General features: G+C 34.7%; 1 protein-coding gene across 2 annotated transcripts in view; it reads left to right on the top strand.

Moving 5' to 3' along the window:
* The window catches only part of LOC138709037 (protein FAM151B), a 72,236-nt gene that overhangs the window by 37,588 nt on the left and 6,743 nt on the right, over window positions 1–27,905 (top strand). For both annotated transcript variants that reach the window (XM_069839518.1, XM_069839517.1), the window contains exons 2-4: window positions 8,536–8,670; window positions 21,899–22,134; window positions 24,830–25,015. In XM_069839518.1, the coding sequence (XP_069695619.1) occupies window positions 8,574–8,670; window positions 21,899–22,134; window positions 24,830–25,015 (519 nt within the window). In that variant the 5' untranslated portion in view covers window positions 8,536–8,573. The remainder of the gene's footprint in view (window positions 1–8,535; window positions 8,671–21,898; window positions 22,135–24,829; window positions 25,016–27,905) is intronic.

Here is a 27,905-nt window from a genome sequence, read left to right on the forward strand (position 1 = left end):
AATGGTAATGACTAAGCTGCGGATTTACGCCTATATACCTATTTTAATCCTTAACCTGAAGGCGGAAGATTTTAGGTTACATATCCATTTAAGACATTGTGAGTATTATATGCGAATTCTATAGTGCCTATAATTGCCTATTTCACTAGTAAATGCCTATTTGCTTATAAATGCCTAAACGTTGCCTAAATATACGTATTATATATTATACTTGAATTTACTGACCATTCTATCGAAATTTTTTTAATCTGTCATTTGTTTCTTTTTTATCTAGCAGAGGGAAGTGATATAGAACTATCGATAATTCTGTGTGTTACGTTTTACTGCCAGCAGAGCGCGGAGAAACCGAATAATTTAAAATCAACCAATAAGAAAAAATGTATTTCGAAAGCCGCATGGATCATTGTGGTAGTTGACTAGGGTTGTTGTTTTAAACTGTGTATCCGTTTTGTGAGTTTGGAGTATGGAGTTTGAGTTTTCTGCTGTAATATGTGAAGTATACCGTGGAGATATGCCAAAGCAAAAGTCATCAGAAGCACTGATTGGAAAATACATTGACATTACTGCGTTCCCACTGGTTTGGTCCCCAGCTGAGACTGGATGCCTGAAGTATTGCCCCATCACTTCGTGTGAAGTGGAAGGGAGTTTCTCCCAATTTAAGAACATTCTTACAGACAATAGACATCAGTTCTCATTACAACATTTGGACGAATATTTAATTATTCACTGCCATAATGACATTCCTATGGAAAGTAGTGTATAATGCTACGCTATGGTCGTGTTAGCCGTTGAGAATTAGAAATTTGTTAGTGCCTTTTTTAAATGCCTATTTTAGAATTTTAATGCCTATTTTGCCTGCCTATTTCAACTGTTTTTAGTGCCTAAAAATCCGCAGCTTGGTAATGACATACCATTTCCATTTAGAACAATGCTCAATATCTTACACAGGCTTTGGTAGCTATATTTAGACGTTATCTTGCATGTTATAAGCCTTCATTTTAGTTTGCTGTTTGATAACTATTTGTCGAGATTTCATAGTAGTTTCTGTTCATACTATACACGATGGTGCTCGTTTCAGCCGAGTAGTTAGGAACTTTCTGAACAGCGGTTTCTTAAGATAATATAGATGATGTAGGTTCTATTGCCTGGGATTCTTGCTTCCCGTAATTGATTCCATTGTTTTTATCTGTGAAACCATCTGAAGCCATTATCTATAAAAACGTATTGATAACATTGAAATACTTCGATAATGCTTTCAACAAGACCTTCAGGGTATCTGAAAAAAATCTGTATATCTCCAAATGGTGACAATATCAACGATAAGACGATTACAGACTAGTACAGTACAAGCGTGCAAAGTGACCTTGAGCACATTCTATGAAGATGAGATTGAGAGAATAGATACAAATGTTTGCTAAGGTCTCTATTCCACTATCAAATTTCTCTGTTACAGAATATGATAAAATTTTTAATCAAATATATATGATCAAATGTAAGATTTTGACTATATTACACTATGTCAAAACTTTCATCGTATCTTTCATCAGGGTTCTAATAATGGATCCACAACAGTTCTATGCTTGTTTTAACTGTAAAATATACAGTAATGATTATTGCATTAGTACTAAATAAATCAGATAAAAAATGTATTTCGTCGGCTAAGAGTGTAAACCTGCTAACCAACAAAAAGAAAATTTTACAGGGGAAACAAAAAACTGAGTATAAATTAACTCTGAAACTTTAGGACCAAATCTAAAGTACAGGTGGTGAAGTTTCAGAGTTGATTTGTACTCAGTTTTTTGTTTCCCCTGTAAAATTTCCTTTTTGTTAGTTAGCAGGTTTACTCTCTAAGCCGACGATTTGGGTTAGAGATTGGGGTAGGGAGCAAAGATACAAAAGAAATCCATCAAACTCTACTTAGAGAATTTCAGTATGAATATATGAAATTCTATATATGCTAGTATTTAATAATGGATGATGAAACATTGCATGTGATATTAAAAGTTTTGTGGTTTTCACAGACCATATGTACTTAATGTCTGCCATTTTCTTTCTTCTCAGTCATAGATTTTATTAAAGGTATGATGATGACGACCATAACTTTTATCACAGAACTATGTCACAGCTAGATGTGATCAAAGATGCTATATTACACTGTAAAAGATTTTATCAAATATATTTTATCAATTATCTGTGACACAGAAATTTCATAGTGTAATATAGGCCTAACATTGTAAAGTTCGTCGAATCTATCTATTCCTCAAGATCAGAGGGTAATATCGTTATGATGATCTTTTTCTTTTTCGAAATTATTTATTTTAGAAACTACTCGCTTCTGAAACACATACTGTAGACCATTTTCTGCCAGCTTCCAACAGATAGTGGAGTGAACTGTTTTCCCCTCTTGCTCACTTGAAATTTATTGCTTTGCAACTTCTTTTTCGTCAGTTGGAAATGCCCAAGAATTGCACGCAAGTTTCGAGATCTGGACTGTATGATGGATGTTCTAAACGCTTTCCGTCAATTTCAATGTCACTGTCATTGCTACTTTAGCCTTAAATTATCTGAAGTTGTCTCGAAACAAAAACCATTTCCCTCGAAAAAATTGATTCTGTTCTTTATAACTCTATTCTTCAAACTTTTTTTGAGGCAAGTGTAATATCTTGGAATTTTGTTCCTCAGCACTCACTGCTTCGAAATAATGCCTCTGATGTCCACGAAGAAAATTAGCTTTAATTTAGCAGAAGAAACATTGATGCTTTAAGAGTCCGTATGTTTTGTGCTGAAGACTGTTGTCTCGTTTCGGAAACAAATCCCCCCTCATTCAACTTTCGTACACTGTGATGAGTTCATTGAGAAATTGATTTAATCCGTGGTTGGGCCATATGATCATACATAATTTTCTGCTCTTCAGCGATACTATAATTATGTATATTCTCTTCTGGTGATTCCAGAGACGCTGATTATCGCTACAGTAGCGATTATAGTCTCCAATTAATATCTATAACTGCTGAGTTACATCCTTCCATACGAAGCTTATCTTTCACATTCGTTTTCCTGATGCAATAGCGTTTCCTTAATTCAAAAACCTTAGATCTTTTCAGTTAAATTGCAGCATTTACTTGATTATTTTCTCAAGCAAATGACAGAATTCGATAACGCAACGTTGACATTCCACTCACACTACTTAATCGCGCCGCCTTTGTATGGTGGTATTAAAATGGCAATGCTGTAATTCAGTTCTAGCACTAAAAAAATGAATGCAATATTGGCGAAGTAAATGTAAGCCCTGCTTTAAGTGATTTTAATGTTTTATTTTTTAAGTTCCGAAATCTAGCACCGCGGCCATTCTGCGAATTATTGAAATTCTCAGTGAATCAAGCTTATTTTAAAGACCCTATGTAGGAGCACATGTTGTACTCTTATTAGTACAGATGGCAGTGATACTGTAAGGCAGTGGTCGTCATTACTCGCTAAAATGTGCAAAGGATAAGCGGTGCCATCCCGTGTGCCCCGCTAGCAGCTACGAGTGCACCATGGTGCACTGCGTTTTCCGCGGGTAAGAGACGCTAGCCCCAGGGTGCTCTGTGCTGACGACTCCTGCTGTAAGGCATCTGAAAAAATATTGGGAGTGAAAAAAGATTTCAGGTGTTCAACATATTAATACTGCGAAACACAAGGAACTGGTAGAAGTGAATGTTTAACGGCTATTAGTATCTTGTGAGACAATAGACGAAGATTTTCTAAGGAAAGTGTCCGTCACACAATTGTGATAAATTGTAATTATCCCTTATTTTGGTTCCGGAGCCTAGTGTATCTACTTCTCAGCAATAAATAAATAAATTTTATTGGGTATATAAGTGTAATTTATGCTCTTTTAAGTAAATGCATCATATTTTAATACAATTTACGCTTATTTGGCATATTTTAACACTCACATGGGAAAAAAATTGTTTTAAAATGGGTAATTTTATTGGATTGGTTAATAATTATTTTTTCTTTAAAGTTAAGAAAAAAAAATAAGATGCCACTTCATGACATAAGGAACTTATGATTACTCAGTGTCTCTCGAGCAAGTAATTCAATGATTACCAGGCTTCGAGACTTTGGACCCGATACAATAAGTTTACTGTGCATGCATTATAGGCTGTTGACTCGCTGCAGATAGAGATGTGTTGAGGTAACAACGTTGCTATTTAGAGTAGAGTACGGTAGTATGGGGAAACACACATATGTACATTCTGAAAGTAAATATACATTACACATTGATAATGCCAATAGAATGTGAAAAGCATTTATTCTCCTGTCTTTTATAAGCATTTGTGTTTAATTATACACAGTGTTAATGGTGGAAATAAGAATGTAGCAATTTTAATTTTTTCATTTATCCTATTGGTCGTCTTTAGGAAGTGCAGTTACAGTACCGAATTGCAATGTACCTACTACAAGATACATTCTCAGTGTCTCAAACGTAAATATTTTTCTGTTATCTGCCAAAGTTTGTACTGTAGAAAGCTGCGCTCTATGTCGCATGACGTGATAGGAGCAAAACGAAAAAAACCTAACATCATTGCAGTCTCTAAGAGACAGTCCTTTATTCTCGGGGGACTCTATGTCCACTAATTTGCCGTTTATGTTACACAATGTTCCATAGCCATTATTTTTACATAAAATTGATTTCCATTCTGTTTTACACGTTCAGTAACCGGTGTACTTGATGTCTCATTAATTCTCTGCATCATTTTCTAAATTAATTTGAGGGCTTCCGGCATCTCTTGCTCTGACTTTTCTAATCGTGTAATAGTTTCAGACACAGTTTGTATGAAAACCAAATTATTCGTCAGAACCTTCAAATCCAGAGCGTTTTCCTTTGTGTATTTGTTGGCATTCATTCTACAGTACCCCCACCCACTGTACGCTTTACCACTATACTCAGTACGCCGTTATTCGAATTTTCCACTGAACTGCTCTATTGGGTCCGAAGTCTCGAAGCCTGGTAATGATTACGATCATGTGAAGTGTGATGCAATCCCCTGGCTATCTGCGTAAGAAACATGTGATATTGGCTTGCCTTAGAGCCAAGAAAGAGAAAATTCATTTGTAAACATTTAAGCTTTTCCGATCCCCGGCTGGCGACGCACGGATCTTACGATCTAATGCGTTAACCCTGAAGCTAGGCGCATTCCCAAACCCACACCGGCTGACTATACTAAGGTTCACTGCGTACCAGGTTTCGAGCAGGCAACCTTCCCTTGTCCCTAGGCCAGCTCCCTTCGTGCGTCGTCAGCCGGATGGGGGAAATCGAGATGCGACATAACCGTTCGGTCGGACCGTAACAGATCGCAGTGCTGGGCCATAGTGCCACCTCCCATGAATTCCATTTCATTCCAACCCTGTTCGAATTACTTGGTTTCACTCTCGGCATTTTAGTCTAATACTATCTGTATCCATCCTGCCTCGTCACTAATCACAAAAAAACTAGTTCCGTTATCTAAATCCTTCTTAGTTGCGTATTCTCTTCCAGTACGGCGGGATTTCCCTATCTTTCGAGACAAAGATAGATAAGCTGTTTCTGCTAACCTCTCTGTAAAGGATAGTGGGTGAGCTGTTAGAATCTTTCCTGAAAATATTTGCTGTTCGAAATTGGAAATATACGTAATATTATACAACTGTTTAAAATAATTTAAAGAGAAGGGCCCCGTAGTAAAGGCTGGTTCACCATAAACTGGGAACGGAAACAACGAGAATGAGAACGGAAATATTGTTAAAATAAATGTATTTAAATGTGAGCATTCACAATTAACTATTGAGAATGCTCACATTTAAATGCATTTATTTTAACATTATTTCCGTTCTCGTTGTTTCCGTTCCCGGTTTATTGTGAATGAGCCTTGACTGTCACGTGGCTTCTCCCATTTCGCCCACCTGCGACATAACCACTCGGTTGGACAGTAACAGTCTTTGAAAAAGATATGCAAATGCATGAACTTCATAATCTTGGTGCACAGATCTGTTATATTGTTTACATCACTTCATTCTTTTGCTAGATAGAGTATCAATTGATTGCTTGAATGTTATTAAAGTCTTCAGGAACCAAAGAGAATTATTCTTAATTTCACAATGTAATAAGTACTGTGCGAACAGTATACAGCAGAACAGGTTTCACGGCTCTTAGCCAGCCGGCCGGCTATGCGCGTGGAGAGGTGGGGGACTCAAGGCCACGCGAGGCAGAGCAGGAAGTGTGAATAAGTTTCTTCTTATCAGTGGTCACATAGCCTACACACAAGATCATTATTGATACCCGTGATATAAACTTCTTTTCAAGCAGTTATCACTTGTTAAAATCCCTGTCGTCTTACTAAACTCCTATTTAGTGATATAAAGGATTTACTGAAGTCCGTATTCCTTCAGTGACCTATCTCATTATTGGTAGGCCTACTTCACTCGAAATTCGCCAGAATTTCTTACGAAGATGTGATGTGCTTTCAGAGCTCGGAGCCATACACTTACAGGCCAAATTTGTCCACTAGGATGCATCATTTCAAGAGACAGGAGATTTTGGGGGATGGGGGGAAGGACGAATTATTATAAATTTTATATTTAATTTATATTATATATGATTTTATTTTTCTCTTATCTGCTTAACCTCTCCTTTCATCCCGCTTACCACTGCGGGTAGAGGAGGGAGATTTTTTTTGATCGTACACTAGACATCTCACAAAATGTGGACCTCCCTAGTCATGTAATGGGCATAACGCAGGTCCACCGTAGAAACATCACAGGACAGTCACAAGACAACTGTCAAACACCCAGTCCCATAGACGAAAAATAAATTTCTTCCATTTCGCACGCCAGGAATCGTACTCGGATCGCTTGGTTGGCAAGCGCACACGCTATCCATGTCAATTTTTAAAATACCTATTACCCTCGTAAAATGAGGAGGATGAGTCTGTTATTTGCTTTTTACGATACTTCCTGCTTATGATTATGGACTCGTCCTTATTTTTGTTTGTTCTTTGCTATTGCCCTGTTCAATAGATTAACGTCGCCAAGTCAAAACATTTCCGCGGTCATTATCGTTCTCCACCTCATTGTTACTCGAATGGTATAGAACAATGCGTTGTCACGTCTACAGTAGTGAATCTCTTAATAGTGTCACATAATAATTATTGCATTGTTTAATATTATTATATACAGAACGGACCGTAAGTAATGCCATTAATTTCAGGGGGTTATTCTTTGAGATATTTCAAACAAAAAACTTTTAATACAGTTTTGCTTGTTTTTGCTACCTTTTCGAGATAAAAATTGTTTCATGTGGAACATTTCATAGCGTGTTTTCGGAAAGCCATTGATTTAATTTCCGATATCCTTGGTCAATTTAAGAGAGCTGTGTAGTATGATAATAAATCATTGAAAGAATTTTAGTTTTGTCCTTTAAATGTGCAGAAATTTGATCCGAACAAATGCCGGAAAACTAAGTAAAATTATTGTGCACAGGGTTCTACAACTCCTAAAAATATTGGTAACAAAATGTCCAAGTTCCAAAATATTGATAATTTCACATGCTATTAGATTTAGATAGAAGTGTATAAATTTTGTAAACAGAGAATTTCGTCAACAGTGAGCGAGTAATTTTATTGCACCACTTAAAAGACTTCCTTTTCACAAAATAAACACATTTAAGGCTTACACCTACCAGTTTCAAGGAATGACATGCGAATAAATGTAGAAATGAAGTGAATTTTTTTCAACTTTTTTAGCAATATTAAGCAAGAATAATGAAATTTAGGGATACTTTGTTCATAATTGTTTATTTATATTGTTTTATAACTTTTTAGTGATTCCATTATGTCTAAATTACCAGCTATAACGTAATAATAATATGATTTGTTTAATGATATAGGCCTGTACTCATTTCAGCATTTAGAGATTTTCATGCATTTCGGAAAAAAAAAAAAAAACGTTATTTTTAGAAAATTGGACGTGATGAAACGAAACTACATATATGGGCTTTCTAACTATCCATAGTGGGGAACTGAGAAATATAAACAATTTCTCTGTAGCAAAATGGTTGCATACCAGTGTCATTCATCAAATTTTGAAAACATCTCAATGATAGCAAGCATGGAACGTGGTTTGGAGTGGCGCAAAAGAAAAACGGTCCCATCCGTTCAAATTTATTTCTTTTCATTGTAAGAAATTTTGAATGAAGCAGTAGCAGGTATATCAGTTTAAGTCGGCGGGAGTCAGAACTTAGTAGGGAAATAATAATTACATAGTGTCTTTTCCTTTATCTTTCCCATATGCATTCATTTAATTGCTGTTATTATCACAATGAACAATGACAAGATTCAAAAGGCGTGAAGGACATTTTACGGAAAATAAAGCAATATTATTTAATCACCGTCTTGAGCTACAAAGAATTCCCATATTACCATAAGTTTTATGGTTTTTCCATTATCTTTCATCGTCAAAAACAATTGCATCGTATTCGTTACGTGTGAATAATGTTGTGTAACTATTCTTTTGCAGCTCTGCTGGCACTGGTGGCTTCCGTGGCCTCGACATCCATGCAGGAGTACTTCCCCGAAATTGGAAATGATCTCACCGTCGTCACGTGGGGTCATGCTGTAAACAGCAAGCAGAAGTTACAAGATGCTTTGGATGGTACGAATGTAATCATTACAACTACTGGATATTATCATAATAGGCTAATTACGAAAATTATTAGGAAAGCATACGACTCGGTTAAGAGAGAAGTTTTATATGATATTCTTATTGAATTTGGTATTCACAAGAAACTAGTTCGATTAATTAAAATGTGTCTCAATGAAACGTACAGCAGAGTCCGTATAGATCAATTTCTGGCAGATGCGTTTCCACTTCACTGTGGGCTGAAGCAAGGAGATGCAATATCACCTTTACTTTTTAACTTTGCTCTAGAGTATGCCATTAGGAAAGTCCAGGATAACAGAGAGGGTTTGGAATTGAACGGGTTACATCAGCTGCTTGTCTATGCGGATGACGTGAATATATTAGGCGAAAATTCACAAACGATTAGGGAAAACACGGGAATTTTACTTGAAGCAAGTAAAGAGATGGGTTTGGAAGTAAATCCCGAAAAGACAAAGTATATGATTATGCCTCGTGACGAGAATATTGTACGAATTGGAAATATAAAAAGTGGAAATTTATCTTTTGAAGAGGTGGAAAAATTCAAATAACTGGGAGCAACAGTAACAAACATAAATGATACTCGGGAGGAAATTAAACACATAAAAATATGGGAAATGCCTGTTATTATTCGGTAGAGAAGCTTTTATCATCCAATCTGCTGTAAAAAATCTGAAAGTTAGAATTTATAAAACAGTTATATTACCGGTTGTTCTGTATGGTTGTGAAACTTGGACTCTCACTTTGAGAAAGGAACATAGGTTTAGGGTGTTTGAGAATAAGGTGCTTAGGAAAATATTTGGGGCTAAGAGGGATGAAGTTACAGGAGAATGAAGAAAGTTACACAACAGAACCGCACGCATTGTATTCTTCACCTGACATAATTAGGAACATAAAATCCAGACGTTTGAGATGGGCAGGGCATGTGGCACGTATGGGCGTATCCAGAAATGCATATAGAGTGTTAGTTGGGAGGCCGGAGGGAGAAAACCTTTGGGGAGGCCGAGACGTAGATGGGAAGATAATATTAAAATGGATTTGAGGGAGGTGGTATATGATGATAGAGACTGGATTAATCTTGCTCAGGATAGGGTCCAATGGCGGGCTTATGTGAGGGCGGCAATGAACCTCCGGGTTCCTTAAAAGTCAGTAAGTAAGTAAGGCATCTTTTTTCGAGCATGCTGTTCATTCGAATGTGTGTTGTTGAGAGCGACGGAAAGGAAACATAATGATGAGATTGCATGTATAGTTTAGTGATGGGATGTGATTGAAGATCTGTGATTTTGTCGCTGTGATATGTTGTGGCTACAGTTTCAAAATCACAACTCCGAGAAATCGCCATTCTGCCCGATAGGTATTATGTGACTCACAGCTTTGGTGACTGATGTACGTACAGTATGTATATTCGTATACAATATGTGACCAGTGTTGCCAACACATAAATTGAATTATGGTTTATTTAACGACGCTCGCAACTGCCTGTATGCCTTTATGTAAATGAACTCCTGCCAGACAAAATTCCGGCATACACAACATTCAATAGAGGACGGCTAGGTCCTCGAATGAGTATACAGTTTTATGACACTATCAACTACTGGGTTATTTAGCGTCGGTGGAATTTGTGATAGCGAAATGGTATTTTTCCAAATGTGGCAGAGGATTCGCCACAAATTATCTTACCTTACGGTTGGGAAAAACCTCGGAAAAAACCCAAACAGGTAGTCGGTCCAAACGGAAATCGACCCACGCCCGAGTTCAATTCCGGATCAGCATGCAAACGCGCTACAGCCTGAGCTATGTCGGTGGATTATTATTATTATTATTATTATTATTATTATTATTATCATTATTATTATTAGTCACCATTATTCATAAACAGTTAACTTAATATTATATAGCTTTTTCCAGGCAGCCGAAGTTCACGAGTTAGAAGACGAAGATTAGATTAGCGATTAGGCATTTTGTACAGATATATCTGAACTTTTTTTTTTCGCTTTCGTTTAACCCCTCCCTATTTTAGGGCTTATGTAGGGAAGGAGACAAGTCTGTGGATCACACACAGTAGACATGGACATACATGTGGGCCTCCCTAGTCTTCAGCAAAGCGTAGGAGCCTCCACAAAGAGACACGCAGGACAGAACTTTAACGAAGGACATCATCCATGCCCGAGGGGGGCTTCGAAACCACGAACATGGACCGTACTGCAACATCATCCGATCAAAACAAATAATGGATCAATCAGCAAGCAAATATATTAAATTTAGTTATTTTTTAAATTATACGATACACTAAACTAGTGCAGAAGTTCATCAATCAGTCGTCTCAGTGTGAATGACTATATCGAAGACATGATATAAAGTGTCAGCCATTGAGTATTGAATTTAACAGTATCAGACGGGTATTGCAGATTATGTATGTGTAGTTGTAACGGTGCGGTGTTTGGATTAGACCGTGGTGAGATTATACTATAATCACAGTTTAGTATAGTGGGCGCCATCGATTTAGGCAGATGGATTTTGTTAATCAGAACTCCAGAGCGAGTTACTCATAGCAGCAAGGTCGGTTGTTATCTCTGTCGCAGTGGAATGGGTAGGACATGAGAGTAAACATGCACGCCCGAGTATTCTATTGCACTCTGGACAGTCACCTCCAAAAACTAAACAAATGTTACAGTAGTCTATATGTGTCTTTGGTATTCCCAAGCAACTAGTTCGATTAATTAAAATGTGTCTCAATGAAACTTACAGCAGAGTCCGTATAGGCCAGTTTCTATCTGATGCTTTTGCAATTCACTGTGGGCTAAAGCAAGGAATACACTATCACCTTTACTTTCTAACTTCGCTCTAGAATATGCCATTAGGAAAGTCCAGGATAACAGAGAGGGTTTGGAATTGAACGGATTACATCAGCTTCTTGTCTATGCGGATGACGTGAATATGTTAGGAATAACTCCACAAACGATTAGGGAAAACACGGAAATTTTACTTGAAGCAAGTAAAGCGATAGGTTTGGAAGTAAATCCGAAAAGACAAAGTATATGATTATGTCTCGTGACAAGAATATTGTACGAAATGGAAATATCTGTTTTATATATATATATATATATATATATATATATATATATATATATATATATATATGGAAATATGTTAATCCTTAGTCAATAGATAAGACTGAGTTTTTACGAAATACGAACATTAAGAGATGGAAAATGGGAGGCAGTAATGCACAAAATAATTATACGGATTAATTTTTTTTAACCAGCAGACGTGCAGCCTTTAAATTTAAAACAAAGATTCACTCATAAAATTGGGTTAAACTATTCATCTCATCTCTCAGAATTGTTTCTAAAGTCTATAAGGAAAGTAAAAAAAAATTTAATTTCATGTAGGCTACTCCCTTCAAATAACTTCAGGGTTTTTTTTTTTCTTACTTCCGAGCAGAGAGGAGAAAGAAAGGAGTTGACGATTTAAAAAATTCACTAAAGTATATTTAACTAGAGACCTAAAATTTAAAATGAAGGTTACTTTCTACAATATGGGTTAAACATTCTTAGATTTTTTTAAATACCATATCCTAAGGTACTGATGAAAAGGCAGAAGGGAGTGAGAAATCTCATGTCATCCGATCTCGATGAAAGTCCATATCTGGGGGTCTTTGCGATCACAGAATACGAATAAGGTATTATTTTGTCCGACTTGTCCCTAAAGTGGTGGAGTGGGACAAAAATGGGTGAAAAATTAAATAAGATATCTTAGGAGTTTGTAAGTGAAGTAGAAGACAACAGGTTCCAGACTAGGATACTACAAACTCAATTGCCATTTGTTTACAAATTTACAAATCTTATTTTACAAATTTTGTAGTAAATTCTTCCTTACTATTGATGTGGGTAAATGGCTGAATTGGAAGTTATACCACAGTCTAGTATATACAGTCACGAAGCTCAATACATAGTAAATATGCATCCATAGATAGTTGCTAACCACTAGGATCGCTAATATCGCCTCATTACAGACAATGCGAAATAGTACAGACACAGTCTATTGTTCCTAGCACCCTCACAACTCAAGCTTCGTGACTGTATATACAGGGACATCATTTTATTTTTACTTGCATTTTTATTGTACCTGCATTTCTGAATGTACTTCACTCTCACCCCTTCACTAATGTCCTTGCTCCCGTCAGACACACAAACTTACGGCCGCTGTTGCATTCAAAGTCTTCAAGCAGTGAAGTAAACACTGCAGTGTATAGTGTGTTTCATAAATATGATTGCGTTTTCTATAGAAGAAAGAACCTATATTAATAATATCGTACCAAAAAATTATATTCAAGAAACGATAAATTCAATTTCAGATAATATGCTTCAAAATGTTTTTAATAATATGCGTACTGAATTGAAGCCTGCATTGTAATGAACGGCAACCATTTTCAGCAACTTGTTTAAAAATTCAGATTAGCTTATTTTGAATTGAGGTGGCTAGAAGCAAAGGAATGCTTGTGACATTTGTAATAACATGAGTTAAATGCATCCAGTGTAAGCAAAAGTATCTAAAATTTTAGTGGCAAAGGGATATTTTAATCGCATCACACATTAAAATTTAAATAAAAATTTCACCGATTTTACGAAAGCTTAAATATTTAAACCCCATTTTCTCAAAAGTAACTTAAATGCACTTACAGCCCTTTACTTATGACCCCCCTCAATTTAAATGCATCTCTATATTGTATGTTAACATCAATAATTAATATGCTAAATAAAGTAGACATTACATAACGAACATAGCCGCCTGAAAAGTTGAGTTTTTGAAAAAAAAAAGTTACTACTCTACTGTATTTTGATAAATTTCGTAAAAGTGATGATCAAACTGAAAATCGTAATATCGTATTTCCCTACAACATAAATGGATACACCACTTTTCTCTCCTCCTATACCTAGTAAAATGATTTGTTTACATATTGCACTAGTAACATCAAACTCCTGTAATGGAAGGGGGCAACAGTGTTTCCGAGTATAGCCAGGTTAATGTTAAAAATGTTGGTAAAAATAAAGTGATGTCCCTGTACTAGACTGTGCTATAATCCCATCACGGACTAGACTATAGACCAGACTACATTTCAACGCCAAATATAGGAAAGCGGATCCCAATGAGCCGCGGCCTTGGAGGCTACGCGATAAGGAGAGAATGTGACGCGACGTGTTCATTCATCAGACCCGGTCTGAGCTCGACTAGAGAAACCTCTTGGCGTGCGGTAATAGCACTTGAACTATAAACCCCGAGAGCAGATGCACTGACATTCCCAGAAGCGTTGTCGTGGGCGCGAAACTTTCGCTTGTGACGTCTGCTTCAATTTTAAGGATATTAGCATAAATGTTAATAAGATAATACAGTTGCTCGGTGAACTTCTGTGCACTAGGCTCAATACTTTGGTTTAAGTAATATACCAGGGGAAAGAAAATCACCGGCGCGGCGTGTTAGTAGTTCAGACGGCAATAATAATAATAATAATAATAATAATAATAATAATAATAATAATAATAATAATAATGTCTGTACCGTATTGTTAAAAAAATTCTGTTAAATAGCTTGGTGTATTACTTGATTCTAAATTATATTTTCATGATCATGTTCAATATATTTATAATCATTCAATAAGAATGCTTTGTTTAATAGGGTCTATAACTTATTCTTTTTCTACTCCTGCGTCTCTATTAATACTATACTTTACTTTGGTTTGATCTGAACTTGAATATGCATCTGTAGCCTGGAATTCCATTACTTCAACTGATTCGGTGAAATTGGAAAATATTCAAAGAAAATTTATTTCCTTATGTGCTTTTCGATTTATACCCAATTCCTCTGACTTTAATTATGAGATTACCTGTAAGTATTTTAACTGTTGTAGCTTTTATTCTAGGCGTCAAAATCTTGATTATCAATTCATTTTTTTTGCAAAGTTATCAAGGGTGATATTGACTGTGAGTCTATCTTAAACAATATCAGCCTTCGTATTCCTACAAAGGGTTTAAGATTTCAAAAAAAAAATTTTAGAACAGAAATTCAAAATCTCTTTCTCCGGTCTGTAGATGCATAAAATATGCCAATTTGCATGAGAAAAATTTAGATCCTTTTAAAGAATAGTTTCGTTTATTACAGTAGTATGAGTATTTACTGTCCTTGTTCTCAATTTTATTTATGTATGTTTTTCTTGATTTAAGACATTATTTTATTTATTCTTGCACCTTTGTATCTTCTGTTTGTGTATTGTGCTGAATTTGGCCTCTGGGTGTTGTTGAGCACACAAATATTAATAAGTAAAATTATTATTATTATTATTATTATTATTATTATTATTATTTATTGTCACAAAAATACAATATAAAGAAATTGTAACTTTATAAAATTCAGCTGCTGGGTAACTTTCGGTGCTGGACCCCGGACTCATTTCACCGGCATTATCACCTTCACTTCATTCAGACGCTAAATAACCTATATGTTGATACAGCGTCGTAAAATAACCCAAAAAATATATAAAATTCAGCACTCCCTGGAAGGAGAGTGTGTTCTCGTGCTCACGGAAGGATTCGATTCGATACATAATAAATTTACATGCATAAATTACAATAAAATAACATCTAAAAATGAATAATTAATTACTAATAAGTTGCTTACATACATTTTAAAATTTCAAAATTTTTGGAGTTAAATAGACGAGGATAATTATCAATCTGTTATCAATTCTAGGACCGATATTAGAATACTAAGCACAACCCGCTGCCTCATCCAGACTGTAGTGAGCTTGAAACACTTAGACAAGTGCTTGGACAATGCCGTAAAGGCGAGCTACTGATCAATGCTAGACATCATGGTGTACGAGATGCTTAGGCGACATCGTTAAAAATTTTGAATTGGGAGATTCATCAGGAAGGACATTATGTATCATCAAATGGTTCTTTTAGATGGCAGACATTATTGCCATTAACGGGCGCTTAAAACGGGCTCTTGTTCTTGACCCTACTATCCTTTTCGAAAGAAATTTAAATCAGAGCACCGAGGTTAATATTGAGAAGAAGTCTATATATGAACCACAGTCTAGTATAAACAGTCACGAAACTCAATACGTTGTAAATATGCATCCATAGATAGTTGCTAACCACTAGGATCGCTGATATCGTCTCATTACAGACAATGCGTAATAGTATCGGCACAGTCTGTTGTTCCTAGCACTGTCATAACACAAACTTCGTGACTGTATATACTAGACTATGTATGAACCTTGTTTGTCTTATCTTTCTCAAAAGTACAACATCCCTCTTAAACAATGGTCTGTCATTAGTTTGCTGTTTGGCAGTAGAGGTTCTATTACAAAATCCACATGGAATTATCTTAAGGAACTTCACATTCCTTTCAATTATGTAATGTCTCTTCTTTTAAATATTATCAAGGATTCTCTTCAAATAATACATCATCATCTCTATTTCAATTAATTCACTTATATATTTGCCTTCAACAATTAACTTTATTTTTTCTTTAATGTTTCAAATATCACATTATATTGTACATGTTTATTATGTTCAGGACCCTTGAGGTCACTCAAATTCTTTGAGCGGATGTTATTAATGAATAAATAAAAGGCCTACTATGGTTGAAAGCAATGCTCGTTAAACACTTCGGTTCAAACAAACGAATTAGGCGTATATTCATACCTTTAGTTTTATGTTTGTGAACGTAATTATGATTTGAAAAATGTGCGATTTTTATATGAATTTAATAATGCATTAATATAAATTCGATGTATTTTCAAGACTTCAAATTCTAAAAACAATTCTTCGGTAGGATAATCAATAGATTTTTTTAGACATAGGAAGTAAAATGAAATATTTAAAAGTACTATGAAAATCAATAGGAATTGGAGAAAATTGTTTTTAATGATCCCAAAAAAATGAAGAAAAAAAATGTCGGGTTGGAAAGAATGATAAAATAATGCAACATAAAAATTGCATCGTTTGAAGTTAAAAGAAAAATAACGACATTTCATCAACATCCGTTCCATAATAATAACCGTATATTTATGAAAAGTTCACCTAAAACTGAATAAAAATTATTTAATTATATATAGATCAACATAAACAACAGTGATTTCCTTCAACAGAATGAATCTCTCTACTTTAATACGTGATTAACATAAAATCTATATGCTGTTAGTTTATTCTCTGTTTTAACTTTAAAACTGATTATTCAATATTCTACCCTTAACAAAGCATTGTGTGTGTATCAGGCGCGTAGGTATGCTGCTGATGCTAATGCTATAGCTGCTGCTTTCCAAATCATATACAAACATACTCTGGCTTATTAATTCGTCCATTTTCAACTCCACGCTTCATCCTGCTGTCTCATTCCCCTTTCCCTGTGTAAATATTTTGACATCACTGTGCGTAGTTAATTATATAGATTTAACGAACACTGTGTGTAATAATTTTATAGTTTTACAGAAATCGCAAAATAAATATCAATCAATCAATCAATCGTTTATTAATGCCATAAGCAACAGTTTGTTGCAATAGACATAATATATACTAAATTATAAGAGATATAAAATAATATTTTACATAAAATATAAAAACAGATGAATTCAACAATACAAATGAAATAACAATACTGGAATTAATAATAACAATAACCAATACTAATAATAATCGTAATATACAGAACAATGCAGCTTATAAATTTAGAATACATTTACAGTGGAGTCAAGAAATTCACTAATACTACTGTATAGAATGGATGGTTGATTAACCAGTTATACAAAACAGATTTAAATCTTATATACCTTACATCATGCGCCTTTTGTGGTAACTTATTAAACAGTGTTATAGCAATAGAATTGAACCATTTTTTGGACTTACTTAATCTAACTCTAGGTTCTGAAAGACAACAATTGAAGGGTTCAGAACCATAGTGGGCCAAGCGCCATTTACTGAAACCGTAGAAAACAAAGGTTAAAATGAAGTTATCAACAGTAATCTCACGAGAGGTTTTGATTTTATCGATAAATCTGCGAGTGGAACACGAGCAGATTTATCTAGAGAAAATCAAAACTCGAGTGGGATTTAATTGACTATTACACGATTAGAAGAAAGTATATAAAGATTATAAGTAACAAAGTACTCCAATACAATAAAATATTAATTGACTTACGAAAATACAACTGTCTTCAAATGTATTATTGCACCATTACGCTAGATGGCAGTTGTACCAACTATGGAATCTTCATTGAACTCTGTAGACGGTTACTAGTCAAGAAAGCTTTGTTGATTCAGTTTCATTTTTATTAAGACAGTTGCATTCCACTTCAATTATCCGAATCCCAGTAATCAACGTCACTTGACAGATGATTTTAAATAAATGTTAATATTAAACAATCTCTGATACGTGACTATCCATAATATCATATAGCAGAAGCTATAACATAACCTAACTAATATACACAAGTGTTAGAAAAGTTTTAATTAACGACGACGACATATAAAATAAACATGAATAATTTTAAAAGGAATAATTATTGAATGTACAATTTTCAAATTTGAATGTGGTTGGTGGTTCAATTGATGTTATATTGGACGTGTGCGTAATAGAAGTGGAACTCGTTGATTTAGGCCTACATGGTGTATTCAACCTATTCAGGATTTCCGAATGGTGCTCTTCATTTATTTGTAAATCGGATTTCAGAAGATGGATAGGTATGATCAGTAGTTTTTATTAATTCTTGTTCTTGAATGCCAATGCGAGTCATATTTGAAACTGCTGTGCATCGACTGGAGTGGTTGGTAATTGTATATATATTTTTGACGTCCAGACCAGCGCAGTTTTAAATGTTGGCAAACAAAGAAACAAATGCTAGGGACGCGATAAAATTAAACAAATGCTAGGGACGCGACAAAATTAAACAAATGCTAGGGACGCGATAAAATTGTGCGATAAGCAGCCATGATTGGTCGAAATACGTCCTTTCGTGCCGTTTTATTGGTCAAAAGTAGTATGACGTAGTAAGAGTGTAATAGTCACCATAATTCAATGGCAACATGTAGCAAATAATATAAAATATACACATTCAAACTAAATTATATGTCAATCTTCATTAAACTATGATATTCACTTAACTCTTGCTTCCTCCATTTTTAATAAATGGCGCTTGGCCCACTATGGCTCTGAACCCTTCAATTGTACCTTGTATTATAGTGTCAATGACGATATTTTTCATGTTGCGTTATCGATGAAAATATAGATGCACCAATTATTTTCTTTATCAGCACCGTAAAAATGCAATTAAAACTGTACTGATGGATGGATGGATGAATGGAGAGGGATTACGACAGCCCTACGTTCTCAGACCCATAGTATGAGCCCATTGTACTGTCTCCAAATTTCTGCGGGGGGTGAGAAATAGCTGAGACTTTTTTCCTAGAGCCCTCTATTAGTGAAAGGATTCTTACGTGTCGTAAATCTACGACACGGAACCCACAGCTTTACGTCTATCTCAGAAGAAACCATTAGGATTTCATCACCAATTAAAATCCATTACTCTTAGCCAGGTTTCAAGCTCCAACTTTGATCCAGTGGCAAGACTGTCGAGGACTACTACCAAAGTAGAACTTCGCTTTCTTAGTACGAAGTTTTGCTGACTAACAAGAGTTAGTGCGCTCAACTGAGAAGATAAGCAGAGTGTTTACGGCTTAAGTCGCATAAAACCCACTGCTTTGCTTATGTCACGTCTGCGGAGTCTAGACTCGTAAGCGATGTTCGTACACATATAGGTTCTATAATTTCACTGCTATGCCTGTAATTCATTATGAACTGTATTCTAGTGGTATAATCAAATATTTACTGGATATGATCCAGCCACTTCTATTCAGTTTTTTATTTCATTTTGACATTTATATCTGTCAGTTTCATTTCATTTCTAGTTTCATGTCATATTTTATGTTCTCTATCGGGGCTAACCTCGTATATTACTGTAGGTACACGATACATTTTTACGTAAATTATACGTAATTTATGTCGCGTAGAAAAACTAATATTTTGCGCGATTTTCTACGCGGCTTAAATCATTTTCGTTGAAGTAGGGAAATTAATAAGTTAGTTAGTCTGCTATGTGCTTGAAGTCTCTGTGTGGCTGTGTTTATTTATCTAGCCATAAAATGTGCATTTTGCGAAGTTTTTATTTTCAAGTGTTGTGGGAATAAAACAAGTACTTCATAACTTAATCTCGTAGCCCCAATGTACAGTAGTGGCAAAAAAAACCGGACCGACGGAATAATCAGAGTCCCCAAAATGAGCCACTGCGCATGCCACGCCCGCATTCACAAGATAGCGAGTAATCTATTGAAATTGTTGTAGTTTCGACTGCTGACGTAGCCCATTTCGAAAGCCATTAGAAAATAAACTGGTAAAATTCATGTTCGGGGAATAATAAGTTAATTAAGTAGTAAAATATCGCTGCAATCGAAAAGTATTGGGAATAAATTTGAATAAGGAACAAAAAAAAAATTTCTTCCCATGCACGATTCGAATCACGAAAGTCTTAGGGTGCTATTCATAGACATTTCGCTAGCCCGCGCTAAGAGCGTGCTAAACCAGCCCCGGCTATCGACTGATTACTTGCGCAGGATTCATATCATATCATATATCATATATCATATCATATCATATCATATATCATATCATATCATATCATATCATATCATATCGTTAACACTGGTTTATGAATACGAAAAACGTTAATTCGCTGATCATCCACCGGAAGTCCGCGCTAAGAATGTTTATGAATATGGCCCTTAGTTACCAATCTATCGTGCTCTGGAGTGAACAAGGCTCTGAAATCAGCTACAAGGGTCGGTCCGGTTTTTTTGCCATCACTGTACAGTAAGACGTCATCGTCTGCTAACAAGATTGTAATAGAAACACTATCATGAACGCTAAGGTTCTGGTTGTATAGTGACACTGTTTTGTTTAACCGCGCTGTTTTCATTTTCCCGTTTTCATTGTTTGTATGCATCTGAAGTCTGATTAGTGTAATGTAGCTAGTCGGTGATGTATGCATGGAGGGGGAAAGGAACTGGCCACCCTACCCCATTATCTTGTGACCTAGTTGCCTCATGAGTTATGCCTTATTGGTGTTACTTATGAGGTTCAAACCTGTCTACGGACAGTTGAGTAAACAACAACCAGCCAGAACTTCAATCAGAGGAACAATAGACAATGTCAAACTTAAATACAGATATACAAACTTACATACTACATAACAATATTACTACACTATTTTAATCTTCAATTTTAAAAATTCATCAGTAAAGATAGAATTCATTTATAACTAACCAATAGAACCCTGTTTTAAAACATTTAAAATTCAATTTTTCGACTTCATAACATATTATACTAAAAAAACTCAAACTTATATATTCGTGTTCTTCAAATCTAAAAATTCATAGTTTCAATATAAAGGATTTAAAACTAGCCATTTATGAATTCTTGATTTAAATGAAACAGTATTTAATCATTTTAAGTTATCAGGCAGTTTATTGTATAATTCTGGGCCAAGATATAAGTGACTATTTTGAGACTTACTTAATCTGAAATATGGAAAATTAACTTTATTCCTAAGCCTTGTTTTATAACTGTGTTGGTCACTTCTTAAACTAAAATGATCTAAGGAATTATGCATTAAAATTAAAACATCCAAAATATATAAGTTGCACACTATTAAAATACCTAAATCTACAAACAATGATCTACAAAGGGCTTTATCTGTGTAATTTTTACAAATTAGATTTAGGGGAGAGTCGGGTAGTATCGGACATCGGGTAATATCGGACAGTGCGTTTCTTTCATCTACCACCATATGATAGTACCTGAATGACATGGTTACGTTTCTCTATGCGACATCACAGAAACGTAACCATGTCAATCAGGTACTATCATCGTGTGGTAGATGAAAGAAACTCAGTGTCCGATATTACCCGATGTCCGATACTACCGGACTCTCCCCTACCATTTCCTGTACTAATAAAATGTCCTTTATTCTCTTACTTTCACCTCACACAGCAATTCTATATCTAAATTGATTCAAAATAGGCGAACTAATAAACATGGTATATGTTTACGATGAAATGTGCATAAGATAGAACTAGTGGTTTAAGGAGATTATTGTGGTTTGTGACAGAGAAGCTAATGATGCTGGAGGCTGACGTGGTGATGGGAACTGTGGAAGGAGGTTCGGAAGAGGAAATTCCGATAATGGCTCATCCTCCAAGCACAACGTCAGATCTAAGTCTCAAGGGCTTCCTGACGACTGTGGTCAACGCAACGAAGAATGGACATCGCTGCGGCGTGAAGCTGGACTTCAAATCCGTCGAAGTGCTGATGCCATCGCTTCAGGAGCTATACGAGCACAAACAAGTACTAAAAATTTCAGGGTAGAACTATAGTACTGGGTCAGACAATTATCGTCTGACCAGAGCTGCGGCAGGGATTGTCCCGGCCGATAAGCTATCGCTTCCCGCCGACCGGGCATAGATGTCCAATTTGTAACTCTTACGAGGTAACCCCTGGCGTAAGCAACCCGCAGCGCATATTCTTTAAGGTCGTTTTTCCTATTTTATGTGGAAAGTTTTTGACCTTAGCAGAGCATGCTTGACCTGCAATATCTCCTGGTTCTATAGGCGTTTCGATACCCATGTGCTAGAGTGACTGCCTAATAAATTCTAATGTAGTCACCCATGTCACGCAAGAACTTCCTGCTTCCATTTTCGACACATTTCTGGCTTCTGCTTAGGAAATTTCTCCGACATGCACTTTATTCAAAATCCATTCACAAAATCTAATCCGAAATGCAAAATCGCTCGGTTTAAGTTCTTGCTCCACAATACACGACGCTTTAGGGTTTTAATTTAAGTAACTTCGAAACTCTTTGTATAGAACCGTAAGAAATTCCCGTTTTCTGAGAAATGCGACTGAGAGATATCTTAGGGGAATTTTCTAGGCTTGTCCAATGTTAAGAGTTTATTTTGTGAGCACTGTACGTCGACTTCTTATCTTGAACACTTTCCGTTTTCCGAAATTCATTAATTTATTTATTAATCGTATCACGACTTGGAACTCGATCACCTAGGAATTTCTCTTGGAATAACCTCCTTACATCACGAGCGGGTTCTTTACTGACATACGAATCGTACATTTATGCCGCGTGAGAGTCAGATCAAAACCAGTTAATTCCGCCCGCGTTGGCTTATCGACTGAGGCAGTTTCCGCCGCAGTTCTGGTCAGAAGATAATTGGTTATCATGTCTGATCATGTCATGTTTATTTGTGATACTTCTACCTTTGGGAGAAAAGGACTTTTTGAAGAATGAAAAAATGCAAGGTTTATATTATTCGTATTTATTTATTTATTTATTTATTTATTTATTTATTTATTTATTTATTTATTTATTTATTTATTTTTATTATTTTTATTTATTTATTTTATTTTATTTTTATTTTTTATTTTTTTATTATTTATTTATTTATTTATTTATTTATCGTAACAGGCAAAGCCCAATTACTATGTTCAAGATTGACAAAGTACTTTATAAAACATAAACAAGGAAAAAGAAACATACTCTTATTAAAAACTGAAACAAAATAGAAAAAAGAGAAAAAGAAAAGAAAAGAGAGAAATTGAAATAAGGCGTGAAAGTAGCTTCAAATTAACTAACTACAACATTCTGTAAAATATGATAACAAATGTTTCTGTATTTAGAGAAATTCATATTGAAAATATCAACATTCGGATGAAGATGTAATTTATTGTATAATTGTAACATTTGGAAAACTGTGGAATTTTTGTGGGATTCAGTATTTGCCCTTGGTATGTAAAATAAATTTCGAAATTTTGTATTACGCATGGGTGCATATAATGTTATATAATAAAATAAACCAATACAGACCAACTTATTGTTAATAAGTTTATAAAGAAAGTTTAAAGATTGACAATTTCGTCTAATTTGCAACTAGTAAAATTGAAATGTTGAAGCATGTAGCATAACTGTCGTAAGTAGGATAATTATTATAAAATCTATAATATAACCATTTTATAAATTTATTTTGAATTTTTTCTAGTAACAGAATATATTTGTTAGTAACTGGGTTCCAGATAACCGCAGCATACTCTAATTTAGATCGAACAATGGAATTATACAAAATTATTATAGTTTTGACTTTAAATTTGCAAGAAATTCTCATAACAAAACCTAAACTTTTATAGGACAAATTTATAATATTATTAATATGACTATAAAATTTAAAATTACTTCTAAATAATATATCTAAATCTTTATGTTCATTTTCTGCTGGTAAAGCTTTTGCCTCTATTTTATATGAAAATTTAATTGTATTTTTCAATCTAGAAAAGGTCATATGTATACACTTATTAATATTAAATAATTTATTATTAATACTCCAAATATGTAAGTTTGTAAAGTCTTTTTGAAGTAGCTTACAATCTGATATAGTTTTGATTTCTTTATACAATTTAATACCATCTGCAAATAATAAAATTTTAGAATGTTGTACACAATTCACAATATCATTAACAAACAATAAAAACAATAATGGACCAAGATTAGAACCTTGAGGCACACCAAAAGTTACTGGTATGTCCATGAAAGTAAGCACAATGGGTTGTTTTATTTCTATATGTATTATAAATAATACTAAAAGTAAATAGTACATGAATATAACTATTTATTCATAACATGATGTATGAAAAATGAGTTCCTGCAGGACGCAAAATATAGCTTATAACTTTGCAGTGCTTGGGAAAAGTGACATAAGTCAGTTTCCACAAACCTTTTTTGATAATTTATTGACAACTTACACTCGTTCATGTCGATTTGATTTTTTTCTGTATGAATTATTGTAATTGGAGAAATACTTATTTTTTTCCAAGCGAGCAATGTTCCTTAAGTTGTCAATAAATTATCAAAAAAGGTTTGTGGAAACTGACTTATGTCGCTTTTCCCAAGCACTGCAGAACTTATAGGAAGAAAATATGTCATCTTCCCTACACCATTGTTTTAGTTTCTTATAATACAGCTTACCACATCTTGTTTCAGATTGATTTTCCTGTGATGCTGAACGCAGACATCCTGCCTGGTCCAGTGAACAGCACGACGATCCCCGTGGACGCCGACACGTTCCTGGAGCTCTGCGCCAAGCTGTTCCCAGAGAGTACACTCTCAGTGGGCTGGACCACGAGGTACGGAGACCTGGTCATCAACGGATCGTACTCTGAGGAGCAGGTACGTCACATTCAGTAGGAGAATTAGATACTGGAGCGAAAGGAACAGCGTTGAAGACCACGAGGTACGAAATTAGTCTTATTGGTACTAGTAATTTCTCAAAATGTGCTTCACGACACCCCAGCGGAGAGGGGTTGCGAGATGGTTTACAAAAAACAAAACAAAAACTCCTTTATTAACATACTGTACACTTCTGTTATATTTTTCTGTACTTACTGATCTTGCGTCAGAAAGCAAAGGGAAATAAGCGCCAAAACCTGGATTCTTCAGGTTATGGCTAATTCATATACCTAAAGTATATTTTATACTTGTTTTGATGTAGGTACTCCCGAATTCCAGGGATGGATAGTTGCATGTATATTTCGATAGTCAAAGAAAGTAACTCATAACACTGTATGCAAAGTAGAGCATTCATATTACCATATCTCAAAACGGAGATTTTGGACTTAATTTCTTGTGACTTCTAAGGTAAGAGGTGAAGTTACAGACATTTGTCAAGACAAACCTTGTTAGTTTATGGGTAGCATAATTCCTAACTAAGGCTGATACACCGTAAAAATACTTAAACCAGGGATTAGGTTGCAATTTTAACCAGTGGTTATACTAACCGACGTTGATGCATACGGACGTTAATATCTCACGTGAGAATCTTCACATTTTTCAGCATCTGTGTTTATTTAGATAGATTTATTCGTTCCATAATAGTCTTACATTTGCTTTTTAGCAATGTCTGATTCTTGCGTTTAACACATAAAATGCAAATATGACATATGTACAGAATTAATACCTTAATGACAATAATATTTGAAGAGTCCACTGCAGGAATGATGGATGTCACTTTCTTGTCGAAAATGAACCAAGACTGTCAATGCATAGCTTAAGACATACAGAGTTATATGGCATTAACGCTGATAGTCATTGTCCAGTAATGATCGGAAAATCACAGTTGAGCTTTGAGCACTAAGCATTTCAAACTTTCAATTGCTTCTCCTGAAAAAAATGACATCCATCATTCTTGCAGTGGACTCTTCATTTTATACAATGCAATATGTTTACCATTTAATGATATTAAAATATTTACACAGTATTGTGAAGTGTCGAGAATTCATCTACAGAATAGAAAGTGTGAGATATTAAGTAATTTTTTTAGTTTTACCTTAAATAATGCAGGGTTTTGGCTATGATTCTTAATTTCTTCAGGAAGACTATTGAACATTTTTATCGCCATGTAACATACTCCCCTTTGATAGCATGATAAATTTGATGATGGCGTATGAAAATCATTTTTTCTGCGGGTATTTATACTATGTATGATGAAATTTGTTGGAAAAAGTTTCTTTATTGCATAAGAGGAAATTTATTAAAGAGTATATGTACTGATTTGTTAAGGTCATAATCTCTCTTTTTTTTAAATAATCTATATGATTCTCTAGCCTTTGCTCCAACTATTCTAATGCAGTGATGTCAAAGCAAGCGCATTTTTCTGACCTTGACGTCATGCGCGGGCAGCAAGCGCTAAGTATGGAAAGAGGAAGGGTTGTGTATATGAATAAGCAACTTGTTGGATTAAGAAAACAGTGGTGCACAAACTTCAAACAGAACGGGACATTTTATGTCGTTATTTTTATATGGCTTCTTTCTGTTTAATATTATCTATATTGTCTGTAAAACAAAAGTACTAACACTGATTTCTTAATATTGCACTTGTGTTTTAAATCTTAATAACATAATAGAGAGTTAAGAAGGAATATTCACTTAAATCCCATAGCAGTATAATATTATACTGTATTAAGTGGATGAAACACATCATTCATAAAGAAAGTGCTATTCCAAAGAAAGAGATTGAGTATGACATGATAAGTTGGAATTTATATTGATGGTATCTTTAGCCTTACAAAAGTAATCAATAAACTAATCAAAACAATATTACAGTACAAAGCAAAGTTACCTAGGTACTGTATCTTTTTAAATGTAACTAATATTACATAACAAAACTCTTATCGCATTATGCTTTTAAGGTGATATTTGTGAGCAACTTCCTATCATCAGAATATTAAATTATTTTCTCGAAATCTGCTGAAGCTATAGAGCTGATATTTTTACAACACGTTGGCACGTATCTTTTGCTGATGATGTAACAGTAGTTGCTTTGTTAATTCATTTCCTTACAAACAATTTCCATGCGAATATTTTCAAAATTTTCAATACACTATCTTCAGTAATACGTATATAGTATATAGGGGCGTATTTTGCGGGCTACTGGGGCTACCGGCGGTAGCCCAAGGAAATTACAAAAGAAAAAGTTTATAATATAACATAATGTAATAATTTTGTATTATTAGTTTTACCATAGTAATTAAAATTAAAGTAATTGTTAGATAATTTGTGTAATAATAGGGTCAGCTGTAGCCCAAACCCTTTAACCAGTATACGCCAGTATAATACGGTATATTAGATTTACGAAAACATTCTGTAAGGGTACTAAATAAATAGGCCTATACCTGAAAATTTCACTTTTCAATACGAAAAGTTGAGAAAATATTTCTTTTGAATAAAAGAATCAAACTTGTGAAAAGTGAGCATTAAAATTAAAACTTACATTCTTATAATGCACTTATACTTTTCAGGCAAATCTAAAAATTAACATGGATACAGTTTTAATAAGTTCTCTTCCCTTTATTCATTGAATCAGTGCTGGCCATCCCTGAATATAGTTCGACCAAGCGGCATATACCACCTCATTTGTCTGTCTCTTTCCTTTCCACTGTAAAGCGCTCAGGCTCTCCTGGGGTCTAAAGCGCGCGCTTGCTCCTGTGGGCATCAATTGACATGACTGTTCTAATGGCTCTTTTTGCAATAAGAATATTTTTTTACTATCTGCAGAATTTCC

This window comes from Periplaneta americana, chromosome 11, assembly GCF_040183065.1.
Source record: "Periplaneta americana isolate PAMFEO1 chromosome 11, P.americana_PAMFEO1_priV1, whole genome shotgun sequence".
NCBI lineage: Eukaryota > Metazoa > Arthropoda > Insecta > Blattodea > Blattidae > Periplaneta > Periplaneta americana.